The sequence below is a fragment of the Salmo trutta genome, unplaced genomic scaffold (genome assembly GCF_901001165.1).
Source record: "Salmo trutta unplaced genomic scaffold, fSalTru1.1, whole genome shotgun sequence".
NCBI classification, from domain to species: domain Eukaryota; kingdom Metazoa; phylum Chordata; class Actinopteri; order Salmoniformes; family Salmonidae; genus Salmo; species Salmo trutta.
In genome coordinates, this window is record NW_021823126.1 from 15,549 (window position 1) to 36,101 (window position 20,553).

At 47.8% G+C, this 20,553-nt stretch overlaps 1 protein-coding gene across 1 annotated transcript in view; it reads left to right on the forward strand.

The window, feature by feature from the left end:
• Positions 1–20,553, forward strand: part of LOC115189052 (extracellular matrix protein 2) — a 46,697-nt gene that overhangs the window by 6,378 nt on the left and 19,766 nt on the right. The window contains exons 2-3 of the mRNA XM_029747858.1: positions 7,370–7,558; positions 16,405–17,127. Of these exons, the coding sequence (XP_029603718.1) occupies positions 7,370–7,558; positions 16,405–17,127 (912 nt within the window). The remainder of the gene's footprint in view (positions 1–7,369; positions 7,559–16,404; positions 17,128–20,553) is intronic.

Below are 20,553 nucleotides of genomic sequence, written 5' to 3' on the forward strand. Positions count from 1 at the left end.
CTGTGAGGTAAGGTCCTACTTACACCTGTTGTATTCAGCATTTCACTGTAAGGTCTACTACACCTGTGTATTCAGCATTTCACTGTTAAGATCTACTACACCTGTTGTATTCAGCATTTCACTGTGAGGCTACTACACCTGTTGTATTCAGCATTTCACTGTGAGGTCCTACTACACCTGTTGTATTCAGCATTTCACTGTGAAGGTCTACTACACCTGTTGTATTCAGCATTTCACTGTGAGGTCTACACCTGTTGTATTCAGCATTTCACTGTGAGGTCTATACACCTGTTGTATTCAGCATTTCACTGTAAGGTCTACTACACCTGTTGTATTCAGCATTTCACTGTAAGTTCTACTACACTGTTTCAGCATTTCACTGTAAGGTTCTACTACACCTGTTGTATTCAGCATTTCACTGTGAGGTCTAACACCTGTTGTATTCAGCATTTCACTGTAAGGTCTACTACACCTGTTGTATTCAGCATTTCACTGTGAGGTCTACTACACCTGTTGTATTCAGCATTTCACTGTGAGGTCTACTACACCTGTTGTATTCAGCATTTCACTGTAAGGTCTACTACACCTGTTGTATTCAGCATTTCACTGTGAGGTCTACTACACCTGTTGTATTCAGCATTTCACTGTGAGGTCTACTACACCTGTTGTATTCAGCATTTCACTGTAAGGTCTACTACACCTGTTGTATTCAGCATTTCACTGTGAGGTCTACTACACCTGTTGTATTCAGCATTTCACTGTGAGGTCTACTACACCTGTTGTATTCAGCATTTCACGGTGAGGTCTACTACACCTGTTGTATTCAGCATTTCACTGTAAGGTCTACTACACCTGTTGTATTCAGCATTTCACTGTAAGGTCTACTACACCTGTTGTATTCAGCATTTCACTGTAAGGTCTACTACACCTGTTGTATTCAGCATTTCACTGTGAGGTCTACTACACCTGTTGTATTCAGCATTTCACTGTGAGCTCTACTACACCTGTTGTATTCAGCATTTCACTGTGAGGTCTACTACACCTGTTGTATTCAGCATTTCACTGTGAGGTCTACTACACCTGTTGTATTCAGCATTTCACTGTGAGGTCTACTACACCTGTTGTATTCAGCATTTCACTGTGAGGTCTACTACACCTGTTGTATTCAGCATTTCACTGTGAGGTCTACTACACCTGTTGTATTCAGCATTTAACTGTGAGGTCTACTACACCTGTTGTATTCAGCATTTCACTGTGAGGTCTACACCTGTTGTATTCAGTATTTCACTGTGAGGTCTACTACACCTGTTGTATTCAGCATTTCACTGTGAGATCTACTACACCTGTTGTATTCAGCATTTCACTGTGAGGTCTACACCTGTTGTATTCAGCATTTCACTGTAAGGTCTACTACACCTGTTGTATTCAGCATTTCACTGTGAGGTCTACTACACCTGTTGTATTCAGCATTTCACTGTAAGGTCTACTACACCTGTTGTATTCAGCATTTCACTGTGAGGTCTACTACACCTGTTGTATTCAGCATTTCACTGTGAGGTCTACTACACCTGTTGTATTCAGCATTTCACTGTAAGGTCTACTACACCTGTTGTATTCAGCATTTCACTGTAAGGTCTACAAAACCTGTTGTATTCAGCATTTCACTGTGAGGTCTACTACACCTGTTGTATTCAGCATTTCACTGTAAAGTCTACACCTGTTGTATTCAGCATTTCACTGTAAGGTCTACTACACCTGTTGTATTCAGCATTTCACTGTAAGGTCTACTACACCTGTTGTATTCAGCATTTCACTGTGAGGTCTACTACACCTGTTGTATTCAGCATTTCACTGTAAGGTCTACTACACCTGTTGTATTCAGCATTTCACTGTGAGGTCTACTACACCTGTTGTATTCAGCGTTTCACTGTGAGGTCTACTACACCTGTTGTATTCAGCGTTTCACTGTGAGGTCTACTACACCTGTTGTATTCAGCATTTCACTGTGAGGTCTACTACACCTGTTGTATTCAGCATTTCACTGTGAGGTCTACTACACCTGTTGTATTCAGCATTTCACTGTGAGGTCTACTATACCTGTTGTATTCAGCATTTCACTGTAAGGTCTACTACACCTGTTGTATTCAGCATTTCACTGTGAGGTCTACTACACCTGTTGTATTCAGCATTTCACTGTAGGTCTACTACACCTGTTGTATTCAGCATTTCACTGTGAGGTCTACTACACCTGTTGTATTCAGCATTTCACTGTAAGGTCTACTACACCTGTTGTATTCAGCATTTCACTGTGAGGTCTACTACACCTGTTGTATTCAGCATTTCACTGTGAGGTCTACTACACCTGTTGTATTCAGCATTTCACTGTAAGGTCTACTACACCTGTTGTATTCAGCATTTCACTGTGAGGTCTACACCTGTTGTATTCAGCATTTCACTGTGAGGTCTACTACACCTGTTGTATTCGGCATTTCACTGTAAGGTCTACTATACCTGTTGTATTCAGCATTTCACTGTGAGGTCTACTACACCTGTTGTATTCAGCATTTCACTGTGAGGTCTACTACACCTGTTGTATTCAGCATTTCACTGTAAGGTCTACTACACCTGTTGTATTCAGCATTTCACTGTGAGGTCTACTACACCTGTTGTATTCAGCATTTCACTGTAAGGTCTACTACACCTGTTGTATTCAGCATTTCACTGTGAGGTCTACTACACCTGTTGTATTCGGCGCATGTGACAAATAAACTTTGGTCTATTAGTCAGTATGGTCTGTTAGTCAGTATGGTCTATTAGTCAGTATGGTCTGTTAGTCAGTATGGTCTGTTAGTCAGTATGGTCTATTAGTCAGTATGGTCTGTTAGTCAGTATGGTCTATTAGTCAGTATGGTCTGTTAGTCAGTATGGTCTATTAGTCAGTATGGTCTGTTAGTCAGTATGGTCTATTAGTCAGTATGGTCTATTAGTCAGTATGGTCTATTAGTCAGTATGGTCTGTTAGTCAGTATGGTCTATTAGTCAGTATGGTCTGTTAGTCAGTATGGTCTGTTAGTCAGTATGGTCTATTAGTCAGTATGGTCTATTAGTCAGTATGGTCTGTTAGTCAGTATGGTCTGTTAGTCAGTATGGTCTAATAGTCAGTATGGTCTAATAGTCAGTATGGTCTAATAGTCAGTATGGTCTGTTAGTCAGTATGGTCTATCGGTCCTCATGTCTCTCATGACCAGGTTGGCTAGAGCGCTATGTTCACAGTCAAGGTGTGGTCCTCACAACTACCAAAGGTAATATGGTGTGTGTGTGGGAGTAATCCTACATTTTTTTTACAATGTGGTCAAAGCTATTACCAGTAACATGTTAAACACTTCGTCCCCAAGCTTGAGCTATGCAGTTACCCAGGGGCACGGCCATACCTGGAGTCCTGAGATGGTAGTGCATTTACACAGTCAGCTAGGAACAAAATCCTAGAATAACACATTCAGTAAGTAGGTAACACATTCAGTAGGTAGGTAGCCCAGCGGGTAAGGAGTTGGACCTGTAGCCCAGCGGTTAAGGAGTTGGACCTGTAGCCCAGCGGATAAGGAGTTGGACCTGTAGCCCAGCGGGTAAGGAGTTGGACCTGTAGCCCAGCGGATAAGGAGTTGGACCTGTAGCCCAGCGGGTAAGGAGTTGGACCTGTAGCCCAGCGGGTAAGGAGTTGGACCTGTAGCCCAGCTGATAAGGAGTTGGACCTGTAGCCCAGCGGATAAGGAGTTGGACCTGTGGCTCAGCGGGTAAGGAGTTGGACCTGTAGCCCAGCGGGTACGGAGTTGGACCTGTAGCCCAGCGGGTAAGGAGTTGGACCTGTATCCCAGCGGATAAGGAGTTGGACCTGTAGACCAGCGGGTAAGGAGTTGGACCTGTAGCCCAGCGGATAAGGAGTTGGACCTGTAGCCCAGCGGGTAAGGAGTTGGACCTGTAGCCCAGCGGATAAGGAGTTGGACCTGTAGCCCAGCGGGTAAGGAGTTGGACCTGTAGCCCAGCGGGTAAGGAGTTGGACCTGTAGCCCAGCTGATAAGGAGTTGGACCTGTAGCCCAGCGGGTAAGGAGTTGGACCTGTAGCTCAGCGGGTAAGGAGTTGGACCTGTAGCCCAGCGGGTACGGAGTTGGACCTGTAGCCCAGCGGGTAAGGAGTTGGACCTGTATCCCAGCGGATAAGGAGTTGGACCTGTAGACCAGCGGGTAAGGAGTTGGACCTGTAGCCCAGCGGATAAGGAGTTGGACCTGTAGCCCAGCGGGTAAGGAGTTGGACCTGTAGCCCAGCGGATAAGGAGTTGGACATGTAGCCCAGCGGGTAAGGAGTTGGACCTGTAGCCCAGCTGGTAAGGAGTTGGACCTGTAGCCCAGCTGATAAGGAGTTGGACCTGTAGCCCAGTGGAGAAGGAGTTGGATCTTTGGCTGAAATGTCTGTTCGAATCCTGGGCCGGGCGGCGAAAGAAATGTAGTTGTTGGGTGTTACTATAGATCATAAACTAGATTTATCCTTGCGCCAAATTTTTCTTAAGCGGAACATAATGAGAAATAACTTGTAGACTGCAAATTGACCGGAAGAAGCTCAAACAGATTTAACATTTGACGAAAACAGAATAATTTCAAACCTTCATTTCAAACATTTGTATACGATCACTTACAGTGTCTTCAGAAAGTATTCATACCCCTTCACTTATTCCACTTTGTTGTTTACAACCTGAATTTAAAATGGATTAAATTATTTTTTTTCCACCCATCTACACACAAAACCCCAAAATGACAAACTGAAAACATGTTTTTATAAATGTTTGCTAATTTATTGCAAATGAAATACAGAACATTTACATAAGTATTTACACCTGAGTCAATACATGTTAGAATCACCTTTGGCAGCGATTACGGCTGTGAGTCTTTCTGGTTAGGTCTCTAAGATCTTTGCACACCTGGATTGTACAATATTTGCACATTATTCTGTTAAAAATTCTTCAAGCTCTGTAAAGTTGGTTGTTGATCATTGCTAGACATAGATTTTGAAGCCGATTTAAGTCAAAACTATAGCTAGGCCACTCGGGAACATTAAATGTCACCTTGGTAAGCAACACCAAGGTACAGTGCATTCGGAAAGTATTCAGACCCATTGACTTTTTCCACATTTTGTTACGTTACAACCTTATTCTAAAATGGATAAAATATTTTTTCCCCCTCATCAATCTACACACAATAACCCACATTGACAAAACAAAAACAGGTTTTTAGAAACATTTGCAAATGTCTTACAAATAAATAACTGAAATATTACATTTACATAAGTATTCAGACCCTTTACTCAGTACTTTGTTGAAGCAACTTTGGCAGTGATTACAGCCTTGAGTCTTCTTGGGTATGACGCTATGAGTTTGGCACACCTGTATTTGGGGAGTTTCTCCCATTCTTCTCTGAAGATCCTCTCAAGCTCTGTCAGGTTGGATGGGGAGTGTTGCTGCACAGCTATTTTCAGGTCTCTCCAGGGATGTTTGATCGGGTTCAAGTCTGGGCTCTGGCTGGACCACTCAAGGACATTCAGAGACTTGTCCTGAAGCCACTCCTGCGTTGTCTTAGCTGTGTGCTTAAGGTTGTTGTCCTGTTGGAAGGTGAACCTTCGCCCCAGTCTGAGGTCCTGAGCGCTCTGGAGCAGGTTTTCATCAAGGATCTCTCTGTACTTTGCTCCGTTCATCTTTGCCTCGATCCTGACTTGTCTCCCAGTCCCTGCCGCTGAAAAACATCTCCAAAGCATGATGCTACCACCACCATGCTTCACCGTAGGGATGGTGCCAGGTTTCCTCAAGACATGACGCTTGGTATTCAGGCCAAAGAGTTCAATCTTAGTTTTATCAGATCAGAGAATCTTGTTTCTCATGGTCTGAGAGTCTTTAGGTGCCTTTAGGCAAACTCAACGTTAACATTGTGAACAGAGTGCCCCATGGTTCTGGTGGGGTTATGGTATGGGTAGGCATAAGCTACAGACAACGAACACAATTGCATTTTTTGGATGAAAATTTGAATGCACAGAGATACCGTTATGAGATCCTGAGGCCCATTGTCGTGCCGTTCATCCACCACCGTCACCTCATGTTTCAGCATGATAATGCACATCCCCATGTCGCAAGGATCTGTACACAATTCCTGGAAGCTGAAAATGTCCTAGTTCATACATGTTACTCATTGAGCATGTTTGGGATGCTCTGGATCGACGTGTACGACAGCGTGTTCCAGTTCCCACCGATATCCAGCAACTTGGCACAGCCATTGAAGAGGAGTGGGACAACATTCCACAGGCGACAATCAACAGCCTGATCAACTCTATGTGAAGGAGAAGTGTTGCGCTGAATGAGGCAAATGGTGGTCACACCAGATACTGACTGGTTTTCTGATCCACGCCCCTACCTTTTTGTTTTAAGGTATCTGTGACCAACAGATGCATATCTCTATTCCCAGTCATGTGAAATCCATAGATTAGGGCCTAATGAATTTATTTAAATTGTCAGATTTCCTTATATGAACTAGAACTCAGTAAAATCTTTGAAATTGTTGCATTTTGCATTTATATTTTTGTTCAGTATATATTTCTTACACTTTGTTTTTCGCTCTGGAAATAAATAAACAAATCCCCCCACAGGCTGCCAGTTGAGAAACCCTGTTGTATTGGATAACAGTATAAGTCAATTCGTTTTTTTCTGACTCCTTGACCAGGTGAGGCTGCAACTATATAAAGCTTCTACACCTGCATTGCATTATAGTACAGTATAGTACACTACAGTACTGTATAGTACACTATAGTACAGTATAGTACACTACAGTACTGTATAGTGCACTATAGTACACCACAGTACTGTATAGTACACTATAGTACAGTATAGTACACTACAGTACTGTATAGTGCACTATAGTACAGTATAGTACACTACAGTACTGTATAGTGCACTATAGTACACCACAGTACAGTATAGTACATTACAGTACTGTATAGTACACTATAGTACAGTATAGTACACTACAGTACTGTATAGTACACTATAGTACAGTATAGTACACTACAGTATAGTACACTACAGTATAGTACACTACAGTCCTGTATAGTACTTGCTTCTACACCTGCATTGCTTGCTGTTTGGGGTTTTAGGCTGGGTTTCTGTACAGCACTTTGAGATATCAGCTGATCTAAGGGCTATACAAATACATTTGATTTGAAATTAGGAAAAACTCCAGGCACAATCATTTGATATCTGATCACAGAATGTATGTATACGTTTGTCTCTAAGATATTAACCCCTCTGCCTTGCCCCCGTCCCCGTCTCTCCATCCAGGTAAAAGGGGCCAGTGTGTGTTCCAGGGCATCACCATGTTTGAGAAAGCTGTCTGGTCCCCCAAGCAGTGTGTCACCTGTCTGTGTAGTGGAGGGGAGGTGGTCTGTGACGAGATCGTTTGTCCCCACCTACGATGTCACTACCCCTACACTCCCACTGAGGAGTGCTGCCCTGTCTGCATGGATACAGGTAGGTGTTGTTGTTTATATTGTTATTGTGATGTTTTTACTGTCCATTTTAACTGATCTTAACTATCGTAGTACTATCTTAACTATTGTAGTACTATCTTAACTGATCTTGACTATCATAGTACTATCTTAACTATCTTGACAATCATAGTACTATCTTAACTATCGTAACTATCGTAGTACTATCTTAACTGATATTAACTATCGTAGTACTATCTTAACTGATATTAACTATCGTAGTACTATCTTAACTATCGTAGTACTATCTTAACTGATATTAACTATCGTAGTACTATCTTAACTATCGTAGTACTATCTTAAGATAGTACTACAATAGTTAACTGATATTAACTATCGTAGTACTATCTTAACTATTGTAGTACTATCTTAACTGATATTAACTATCGTAGTACTATCTTAACTGATATTAACTATCGTAGTACTATCTTAACTATTGTAGTACTATCTTAACTGATATTAACTATCGTAGTACTATCTTAACTATCGTAGTACTATCTTAACTGATATTAACTATCGTAGTACTATCTTAACTATCGTAGTACTATCTTAACTGATCTTGTCTTATTCTAACTTATGTTTTCTCATAAAGCACAGATATACAGTGATGTAACACACACACACACACACACACACACACACACACACACACACACACACACACACACACACACACACACAGTTGAAGTCGGAAGTTTCAATACACCTTAGCCAAATACATTTAAACTCAGTTTTTCACAATTCCTGACATTTAATCCTAGTAAAAATTCCCTGTTTTAGGTCAGTTAGGATCACCACTTTATTTTAAGAATGTGAAACGTCAGAATAATAGTAGAGAGAGTGATTTATTTCAGCTTTTATTTCTTTCATCACATTCCCAGCGGGTCAGAAGTTTACATACACTCAATTAGTATTTGGTAGCATTGCCATTAAATTGTTTAACTTGGGTAAAATGTTTTGGGAAGACTTCCACAAGCTTCCCACAATAAGTTGGATGAATTTTGGCCCGTTCCTCCTGACAGAGCTGGTGTAACTGAGTCAGGTTTGTAGGCCTCCTTGCTCGCAAGCGCTTTTTCAGTTCTGCCCACAAATTTTCTATAAGATTGAGGTCAGGGCTTTGTGATGGCCACTCCAATACCTTGACTTTGTTGTCCTTAAGCCATTTTGCCACAACTTTGGAAGTATGCTTGGGGTCATTGTCCATTTGGAAGACCCATTTGCGACCAAGCTTCAACTTCCCGACTGATGTCTTGAGATGTTGCTTCAATATATCCACATAATTTTCCTGCCTCATGATGCCATCTATTTTGTGAAGTGCACCAGTCCCTCCTGCAGCAAAGCACCACCACAACATGATGCTGCCACCCCTGTGCTTCACGGTTGGGATGGTGTTCTTCGGCTTGCAAGCTTCCCCCTTTTTCCTCCAAACATAACGATGGTCATTATGGCCAAACAGTTCTATTTTTGTTTCATCAGACCAAAGGACATTTTTCCAAAAAGTACGATCTTTGTCCCCATGTGCAGTGCAAACCGTAGTCTGGCTTTTTTATGGCGGTTTTGGAGCAGTGGCTTCTTCCTTGCTGAGCGGCCTTTCAGGTTGTGTCGATATAGGACTCCTTTTACTGTGGATATAGATACTTGTGTACCTGTTTCCTCCAGCATCTTCACAAGGTCCTTTGTTGTTGTTCTGGGATTGATTTGCACTTTTCGCACCAAAGTACGTTCATCTCTAAGACACAGAACGCGGCTCCTTCCTGAGTGGTATGACGGCTGCGTGGTCCCATGGTGTTTATACTTGCGTACTATTGTTTGTACAGATGAACGTGGTACCTTCAGGTGTTTGGAAATTGCTCCCAATGATGAACCAGACTTGTGGAGGTCTGCAATTTATTTTCTGAGGTTTTGGCTGATTTCTTTTGATTTTCCCATGATGTCAAGCAAAGAGGCACTGAGTTTGAAGGTCGGCCTTGAAATACACCCACAGGTACACCTCCAATTGACTCAAATGATGTCAATTAGCCTATCAGAAGCTTCTAAAGCCATGACATCATTTTCTGCAATTTTCCAAGCTGTTTAAGGCAAAGTCAACTTTGTGTATGTAAACTTCTGACCCACTGGAATTGTGATACAGTGAATTATAAGTGAAATAATCTGTCTGTAAACAATTGTTGGAAAAATTATTTGTCATACACAAAGTAGATGTCCTAACAGACTTGCCAAAACTATAGTTTGTTAACAAGAAATGGGTGGAGTGGTTGAAAAACAAGTTTTAATGACTCCAACCTAAGTGGATGTAAACTTCCGACTTCAACTGTGTCTACAGTTGAAGTCGGAAGTTTACATACACCTCAGCCAAATACATTTAAACTGTTTTTCACAATTCCTGACATTTAATCCTAGTAAAAATTCCCTGTCTTAGGTCAGTTAGGATCAACACTTTATTTTAAGAATGTGAAATGTCAGAATAATAGTAGAGAGAATGATTTATTTCAGCTTTTATTTCTTTCATCACATTCCCAGTGGGTCAGAAGAGTTCAATCTTGGTTTCATCAGACCAGAGAATCTTGTTTCTTATGGTCTGAGAGTCCTTTAGGTGCCTTTTGGCAAACTCCAAGCATGCGGTCATGTGCCTTTTACTGAGGAGTGGCTTCCGTCTGGCCACTCTACCATAAAGGCCTGATTGGTGGAGTGCTGCAGAGATGATTGTCCTTCTGGAAGGTTCTCCCATCTCCACAGAGGAACTCTGGAGCTCTGTCAGTGACCATCGGGTTCTTGGTCACCTCCCTGACCAAGGCCCTTCTCCCCCGATTGCTCAGTTTGGCCTGTTTTGGAGCTCTACGGACAATTCCTTCGACCTCATGGCTTGGTTGTTGCTCTGACATGTACTGTCAACTGTGGGACCTTATATAGACAGATGTGTGCCTTTCCAAATCATGTCCAATCATGTAATGTGTGTAGATTGATGAGTACATTTTATTATTTAATCCATTTTAGAATAAGGCTGTAAAGTAACAAAATGTGGAAAAAGTCAAGGGGTCTGAATACTTTCCGAATGCACTGTATATACAGAAATACAGTGATGTGACACTATATATACACACACACAGATATATATAGATATAGATATAGATATATAGATAGATATATAGATAGATATAGATATAAATATATATAGATAGATATAAATATATATTTACAGATATAGAGAGTAACACTGAACTCGCCTGAAACACTAGTTGATAACTTTTCATTGGTGGAGGCATAACATGAATATCCATCCACCAATCTATCCCTCTCTCCTGGATCTATCCTTCTCTCCCTCCATCCCCGCCTCTCTCTCCATCCCTCACCTCTCCCTCCATCCCTCGCCTCTCCCTCCATCCCCCGCCTCTCCCTCCATCCCTCGCCTCTCCCTCCATCCCTCGCCTCTCCCTCCATCCCTCGCCTCTCCCTCCCTCCCCCGCCTCTCCCTCCATCCCCCGCCTCTCCCTACATCCCCCGCCTCTCCCTCCATCCCTCGCCTCTCCCTCGCCTCTCCCTCCATCCCTCGCCTCTCCCTCCATCCCTCGCCTCTCCCTCGCCTCTCCCTCCATCCCTCGCCTCTCCCTCCATCCCTCGCCTCTCCCTCGCCTCTCCCTCCATCCCTCGCCTCTCCCTCGCCTCTCCCTCGCCTCTCCCTCCATCCCTCGCCTCTCCCTCGCCTCTCCCTCCATCCCCCGCCTCTCCCTCTCCTCTCCCTCCAATTCTCGCCTCTCTCTCCCTCCATCCCTCGCCTCTCCCTCCATCCCCCGCCTCTCCCTCCATCCCCCGCCTCTCCCTCCATCCCTCGCCTCTCCCTCGCCTCTCCCTCCATCCCTCGCCTCTCCCTCCATCCCTCGCCTCTCTCTCCCTCCATCCCTCGCCTCTCTCTCCCTCCATCCCTCGCCTCTCCCTCCATCCCCCCGCCTCTCCCTCCATCCTCGCCTCTCCCTCGCCTCTCCCTCCATCCCTCCGCCTCTCCTCCCCATCCCTCGCCTCTCCCTCCATCCCTCGCCTCTCCCTCGCCTCTCCCTCCATCCCTCGCCTCTCCCTCGCCTCTCCCTCCATCCTCGCCTCTCCCTCGCCTCTCCCTCCATCCCCCGCCTCTCCCTCTCCTCTCCCTCCATCCCCCGCCTCTCCCTCTCCTCTCCCTCCATCCCTCGCCTCTCTCTCCCCTCCATCCCTCGCCTCTCCCTCCATCCCCCGCCTCTCCCTCCATCCCCGCCTCTCCCTCCATCCCTCTCCTCTCCCTCCATCCCTCGCCTCTCCCTCCATCCCTCGCCTCTCCCTCCATCCCCCGCCTCTCCCTCCATCCCCCCGCCTCTCCCTCCATCCCCCGCCTCTCCCTCCATCCCTCTCCTCTCCCTCCATCCCTCGCCTCTCCCTCCATCCCCCCCGCCTCTCCCTCCATCCCCCGCCTCTCCCTCCATCCCTCGCCTCTCCCTCGCCTCTCCCTCCATCCCTCGCCTCTCCCTCCATCCCTCGCCTCTCCCTCCATCCCTCGCCTCTCCCTCCATCCCTCGCCTCTCCCTCCATCCCCCGCCTCTCCCTCCATCCCTCGCCTCTCCCTCCATCCCCGCCTCTCCCTCCATCCCTCGCCTCTCCCTCCCTCCATCCCTCGCCTCTCCCTCGCCTCTCCCTCCATCCCTCGCCTCTCCCTCCATCCCTCGCCTCTCCCTCCATCCCCCGCCTCTCCCCTCCATCCCTCGCCTCTCCCTCCATCCCCGCCTCTCCCTCCATCCCTCGCCTCTCCCTCCATCCCTCGCCTCTCCCTCGCCTCTCCCTCCATCCCCCGCCTCTCCCTCGCCTCTCCCTCCATCCCTCGCCTCTCCCTCCATCCCTCGCCTCTCCCTCCATCCCTCGCCTCTCCCTCCATCCCTCTCCTCTCCCTCCATCCCTCGCCTCTCCCTCCATCCCCCGCCTCTCCCTCCATCCCTCGCCTCTCCCTCCATCCCTCGCCTCTCCCTCCATCCCCCGCCTCTCCCTCCATCCCTCGCCTCTCTCTCCCTCCATCCCCCGCCTCTCCCTCCATCCCTCGCCTCTCCCTCCATCCCTCGCCTCTCCCTCCATCCCTCTCCTCTCCCTCCATCCCCCGCCTCTCCCTCCATCCCTCACCTCTCCCTCCATCCCTCTCCTCTCCCTCCATCCCTCGCCTCTCCCTCCATCCCTCGCCTCTCCCGACATCCCCCGCCTCTCCCTCCATCCCTCGCCTCTCCCTCCATCCCTCGCCATCCCTCGCCTCTCCCGACATCCCCCGCCTCTCCCTCCATCCCTCGCCTCTCCCTCCATCCCCCGCCTCTCCCTCCATCCCCCGCCTCTCCCGACATCCCCCGCCTCTCCCGACATCCCTCGCCTCTCCCGACATCCCCCGCCTCTCCCTCCATCCCCCGCCTCTCCCTCCATCCCCCGCCTCTCCCTCCATCCCTCGCCTCTCCCTCCATCCCTCGCCTCTCTCTCTCTCCCTCCATCCCCGCCTCTCCCTCCATCCCTCGCCTCTCCCTCCTCCCCCGCCTCTCCCTCCATCCCTCTCCTCTCCCTCCATCCCTCGCCTCTCCCTCCATCCCCCGCCTCTCCCTCCATCCCCCGCCTATCCCTCCATCCCTCGCCTCTCCCTCGCCTCTCCCGCCATCCCTCGCCTCTCCCTCCATCCCTCGCCTCTCCCTCCATCCCTCGCCTCTCCCTCCATCCCTCGCCTCTCCCTCCATCCCCCCGCCTCTCCCTCCATCCCTCGCCTCTCCCTCCATCCCCGCCTCTCCCTCCATCCCCGCCTCTCCCTCCATCCTCGCCCTCGCCCTCCCTCCCTCCCTCCATCCCTCGCCTCTCTCCTCGCCTCTCCCTCCATCCCTCGCCTCTCCTCCATCCCTCGCCTCTCCAACTCCATCCCCCTCCTCTCCCTCCATCCCTCGCCTCTCCCTCCATCCCCCCCCTCTCCCTCCATCCCTCGCCTCTCCCTCCATCCCCTCGCCTCTCCCGCCATCCCCCGCCTCTCCCTCGCCTCTCCCTCCATCCCTCGCCTCCTCCCTCCATCCCTCGCCTCTCCCTCCATCCCTCTCGCCTCTCCCTCCATCCCTCTCCTCTCCCCTCCATCCCTCGCCTCTCCTCCATCCCCCCGCCTCTCCCTCCATCCCTCCGCCTCTCCCCTCCATCCCTCGCCTCTCCCTCCATCCCCCCGCCTCTCCCTCCATCCCTCGCCTCTCTCTCCCTCCTTCTCCGCCCCTCCATCCCCCGCCTCTCCCTCCATCCCTCGCCTCTCCCTCCATCCCTCTCCTCTCCCTCCATCCCTCTCCTCCCCTCCCTCCCCGCCTCTCCCTCCATCCCTCACCCTCTCCCTCCCTCCCTCTCCCTCTCTCCCTCTCGCCTCTCCCTCCATCCCTCCGCCTCTCCCGACATCCCCCGCCTCTCCCTCCATCCCTCGCCTCTCCCTCCATCCCTCGCCATCCCTCGCCTCTCCCGACATCCCCCGCCTCTCCCTCCATCCCTCTCCTCTCCCTCCATCCCCCGCCTCTCCCTCCATCCCCCGCCCTCTCCCGACATCCCCGAAATCTCCCTGCCCTCTCGCCTCTCCCGACATCCCCTCCTCTCCCTCCATCCCCCCGCCTCTCCCTCCTCCCCCGCCTCTCCTCCCTCCATCCCCCGCCTCTCCCTCCATCCCCTCGCCGCTCATCCCATTCTCCCTCGCCCTCTCTCTCCTCTCCTCTCCCTCCATCCCCCCCCGCCTCTCTCCCCTCCATCCCTCGCCTCTCCCTCCATCCCCCGCCTCTCCCTCCATCCCTCGCCTCTCCCGCTCTCCCTCCCTCGCCTCTCCCTCCATCCCTCGCCTCTCTCTCTCTCCCTCCATCCCCCGCCTCTCCCTCCATCCCCCGCCTCTCTCTCCATCCCTCGCATCTCCCTCCATCCCTCGCCTCTCCCTCCATCCCTCGCCTCTCCCTCCATCCCTCACCTCTCCCTCCCTTCATTGCCCCGCCTCTCCCTCGCCATCTCCCGCCTCTCCCTCCATTCCTCGCCTCTCCCTCCATCCCTCACCTCTCCCTCCATCCCCCGCCTCTCCCTCCATCCCTCGCCTCTCTCTCTCTCCCTCCATCCCTCGCCATCCCTCGCCTCTCCCGACATCCCCCGCCTCTCCCTCCATCCCTCGCCTCTCCCTCCATCCCCCGCCTCTCCCTCCATCCCTCGCCATCCCTCGCCTCTCCCGACATCCCCCGCCTCTCCCTCCATCCCCCGCCTCTCCCTCCATCCCTCGCCTCTCCCTCCATCCCCCGCCTCTCCCTCCATCCCCCGCCTCTCCCTCCATCCCTCGCCTCTCCCTCCATCCCTCTCCCTCCATCCCCCGCCTCTCCCTCCATCCCCCGCCTCTCCCTCCATCCCTCGCCTCTCCCTCCATCCCTCGCCTCTCCCTCCATCCCTCTCCTCTCCCTCCATCCCTCGCCTCTCCCTCCATCCCTCGCCTCTCTCTCCCTCCATCCCTCGCCTCTCCCTCCATCCCTCGCCTCTCCCTCCATCCCTCGCCTCTCCCTCCATCCCCCGCCTCTCCCTCCATCCCTCGCCTCTCCCTCCATCCCTCGCCTCTCCCTCCCATCCCTCGCCTCTCCCTCCATCCCTCTCCTCTCTCTCCATCCCTCTCCCTCCATCCCTCGCCTCTCCCTCCATCCCTCTCCCTCCATCCCCTCGCCTCTCCCTCCATCCCTGCCTCTCCCTCCATCCCCCGCCTCTCCCTCCATCCCCCGCCTCTCCCTCCATCCCTCGCCTCTCCCTCCATCCCTCGCCTCTCTCTCCCTCCATCCCTCGCCTCTCCCTCCATCCCTCGCCTCTCCCTCCATCCCCCGCCTCTCCCTCCATCCCTCGCCATCCCTCGCCTCTCCCTCCATCCCCCGCCTCTCCCTCCATCCCTCGCCTCTCCCTCCATCCCTCGCCTCTCCCTCCATCCCTCTCCTCTCCCTCCATCCCTCGCCTCTCCCTCCATCCCTCGCCTCTCCCTCCATCCCCCGCCTCTCCCTCCATCCCTCGCCTCTCCCTCCATCCCCCGCCTCTCCCTCCATCCCCCGCCTCTCCCTCCATCCCCCGCCTCTCCCTCCATCCCCCGCCTCTCTCTCCCTCCATCCCTCGCCTCTCTCTCTCCCTCCATCCCTCGCCTCTCCCTCCATCCCTCGCCTCTCCCTCCATCCCCCACCTATCCCTCCATCCCCCGCCTCTCTCTCTCTCCCTCCATCCCTCGCCTCTCCCTCCATCCCTCGCCTCTCCCTCCATCCCTCGCCTCTCCCTCCATCCCTCGCCTCTCCCTCCATCCCTCGCCTCTCCCTCCATCCCTCACCTCTCCCTCCCTTCATTGCCCCGCCTCTCCCTCGCCATCTCCCGCCTCTCCCTCCATCCCTCACCTCTCCCTCCATCCCCTCGCCTCTCTCTCCATCCCTCGCCTCTCTCTCCCATCCCTCGCCTCTCCCTCCATCCCTCGCCTCTCTCTCTCTCCATCCCTCGCATCTCTCTCTCGTCCCTCACATCCATCCTTCGTCTCTCTCTCCATCCCTCCCTCCCTCTCTCCATCCATCTCTTTCTCCTCATCCGTCTCTCTTTCTCCATCCCATGCCTCTCTCTCCATCCCTCGCCTCTCTCTCCATCCCTCGTCTCTCCCTTCATCCCTCGTCTCTCTCTCTCCATCCCTCGTCTCTCCCTCCCTCCCTCCCTCGCCTCCTTCTCTCTCCCTCCATACCATCCTCTTTCCCTCCATCCCATCCTCTTTCCCTAACACTTTGCGGTTCTGGTTGGCTGGGCCAGCAGCCCGTAGTGACGTCCCTGACTTCTCTGGCAATTCCCCAGTTCCCAACGACCCAAGCGACCATGTGAACCCTGACCTGGACCCCGCCGTGCCCCGCTCTCAAGCCGAGATCGAACTCCTCTTGAAGAGAGAGGAGGAGGAGCACAGGGAGGAGGAGGCACGTCTTCTCAAGAAGGATGCTGAGAAAAAGAGGAGGAAGAAACAGAAGAAGGAGGAGGCTGAGAGACAGAGGAGTCTGCAGGAGGAAAGGAGTCTGCAGGAGGAGAGGAGGCTGCAGGATGAGAGGAGGCTGCAGGATGAGAGGAGGCTGCAGGAGGAAAGGAGTCTGCAGGAGGAAGAGAGGAGGCGCGAGGAAGAGCGGCTGCAGATGGAGAAGGAGGAGGCAGAGAAGAGGCAGGAGGCAGAGGTGGCCATGAAGGAGCAGGAAAAGAAGCTGGAGGAGGAGAGGAGGAGACACGAGGAGGACCTGAAGGAGAAACTCAGGGAGCTAGAGGAGGAAGAAGAAGAGAGGGAGCAGGAGGAGGAAGAAGAGGAGAGGGAGCAGGAAGAGGAAGACGTGGAGTGGCTGTTGAGAGGAGATGTTTTCCAGGTTTTTCCAGAGGAGCCGACCGAAGGAGAGGAGTGGGGAGTGGTGGTACGCAGACCTGGGAACACCCTCCCGATAGGTTGTGATATCTCTGATGTCATCGTGACGTGCGAGAACGCTCAGCTGACCAACTTCCCTCCTCTGAACATCCCTGAACTCAAGTCTCTGAGCCTGGAGGGTAAGTTTAAGGAAAACTCCAACCAAAAAGAAAACGGATCATTTGGAAAATGTTTAATTAGTACATTTTTGATATAGTCCCAATATGTTTTCAAGATATGTAACTTTCAAAGTACAGAAATACAGCCGGCATCATATGATGCTGTGTTTTACCGCCTGTATTTCTGTACTTTGAAAGTTACATATCTTGAAAACATGATTGCTGACATGCAAAACATCTTGGGACTAAATCAACAATTTACTAATTATACAAATACCAAAATATAGTTTTTGGTTGGAATTTTCCTTTAAGGCAGCTGTGTGTGTGTGTGTGTGTGTGTGTGTGTGTGTGTATGCGTGTGTGTGTGTATGCGTGTGTGTGTATGAGCGAGTGCTGAATAAGGTAGACAACACACCATCATATCATGTGTTAGACACTAAATCCAGAAATTTCAATCACCCAAAACACAAAAAACCAATCCCTATGCAGAGACTTGTATTGAGAAGAGTCGTGTGTTTGTTTGGTCGTTGTGATGGTAATTCCTAATGCGGTCACAGAGACTAAAAGTTAATAGGAGTAGAAACTAGAGAAGAAGAAAAAATACTGGAGGATAGATTTATTAGCTTCCCATCATGCTTGTTGGTTTATATACTGCAATTATGGAGGCTTGGCATAATTATGGTATGTCCTAGAAGTATGAGAACATTTTGGACCGTGTCTTGACTTGCAGGACACGTCCTCATAGAAAGTACAACACAGCCATTTTGAACACTAGTACTATAACAACACTAGTACTATAACAACACTAGTACTATAACAACACTAGTACTATAGCAACACTAGTACTATAACACCACTAGTACTATAACAACACTAGTACTATAACAACACTAGTACTTAACAACACTAGTACTATAACAACACTAGTACTATAACAACACTAGTACTATAACAACACTAGTACTACAACAACACTAGTACTATAGCAACACTAGTACTTAACAACACTAGTACTATAACACTAGTACTATAACAACACTAATACTATAACAACACTAGTACTATAACAACACTAGTACTATAACACCACTAGTACTATAACAACACTAGTACTATAACAACACTAGTCCTTAACAACACTAGTACTATAGCAACACTAGTACTATAACAACACTAGTACTATAACACCACTAGTACTATAACAACACTAGTACTATAACAACACTAGTACTACAACAACACTAGTACTATAACAACACTAGTACTATAACACCACTAGTACTATAACAACACTAGTACCATAACACCACTAGTACTATAACAACACTAGTACTATAACAACACTAGTACTATAACAACACAAGTACTATAACAACACTAGTACTATAACACCACTAGTACTATAACACTAGTACTATAACAACACTAGTACTATAACAACACTAGTACTATAACACTAGTACTATAACACTAGTACTATAACACCACTAGTACTATAACACCACTAGTACTATAACAACACTAGTACTATAACAACACTAGTAATATAACACTAGTACTATAACAACAATAGTACTATAACAACACTAGTACTATAACAACACTAGTACTATAACACTAGTACTATAACACTAGTACTATAACAACACTAGTACTATAACAACACTAGTACTATAACAACACTAGTACTATAACAACACTAGTACTATAACAACACTAGTACTATAACAACACTAGTACTATAACAACACTAGTACTATAACAACACTAGTACTATAACAACACTATTACTATAACAACACTAGTACTATAACAACACTAGTACTATAACAACACTAGTACTATAACAACACTAGTACTATAACAACACTAGTACTATAACAACACTAGTACTATAACACTAGTACTATAACACTAGTACTATAACACTAGTACTATAACACTAGTACTATAACAACACTAGTACTACAACACTAGTACTATAACACCACTAGTACTATAACACCACTAGTACTATAACACCACTAGTACTATAACACCACTAGTACTATAACAACACTAGTACTATAACAACACTAGTACTATAACACCACTAGTACTATAACACCACTAGTACTATAACACCACTAGTACTATAACAACACTAGTATTATAACAACACTAGTACTATAACAACACTAGTACTATAACACTAGTACTATAACAACACTAATACTATAACAACACTAGTACTATAACAACACTAGTACTATAACACCACTACAACACTAGTACTATAACAACACTAGTACTATAACACCACTAGTACTATAACAACACTAGTACTATAACACCACTAGTACTATAACAACACTAGTACTATAACAACACTAGTACTATAACAACACTAGTACTATAACAACACTAGTACTATAACAACACTAGTACTATAACACCACTAGTACTATAACAACACTAGTACTATAACACCACTACAACACTAGTACTATAACAACACTAGTACTATAACACCACTAGTACTATAACAACACTAGTACTATAACACTAGTACTATAACACCACTAGTACTATAACAACACTAGTACTATAACAACACTAGTACTACAACAACACTAGTACTATAACACCACTAGTACTATAACAACACTAGTACTATAACAACACTAGTACTATAACAACACTAGTACTATAACACCACTAGTACTTAAAAACACTAGTACTATAACAACACTAGTTAACAACACTAGTACTATAACACCACTAGTACTATAACACCACTAGTACTATAACACCACTAGTACTATAACAACACTAGTACTATAACAACACTAGTACTATAACAACACTAGTACTATAACAACACTAGTACTATAACACCACTAGTACTATAACAACACTAGTACTATAACACTAGTACTATAACAACACTAGTACTATAACACCACTAGTACTATAACAACACTAGTACTATAACACCACTAGTACTATAACACCACTAGTACTATAACACCACTAGTACTATAACAACACTAGTACTATAACAACACTAGTACTATAACAACACTAGTACTTAACAACACTAGTACTATAACAACACTAGTACTATAACAACCTAGTACTATACACCTAGTACTATAACAACCACTAGTACTATAACACTAGTACTATAACAACACTAGTACTATAACAACACTAGTACTATAACAACACTAGTACTATAACACCACTAGTACTTAACAACACTAGTACTATAACAACACTAGTACTATAACACCACTAGTACTTAACAACACTAGTACTATAACAACACTAGTACTATAACAACACTAGTACTATAACAACACTAGTACTATAACAACCACTAGTACTAATAACAACACTAGTACTATAACAAACTAGTACTATACACACTAGTACTATAACAACACTAGTACTATAACAACCACT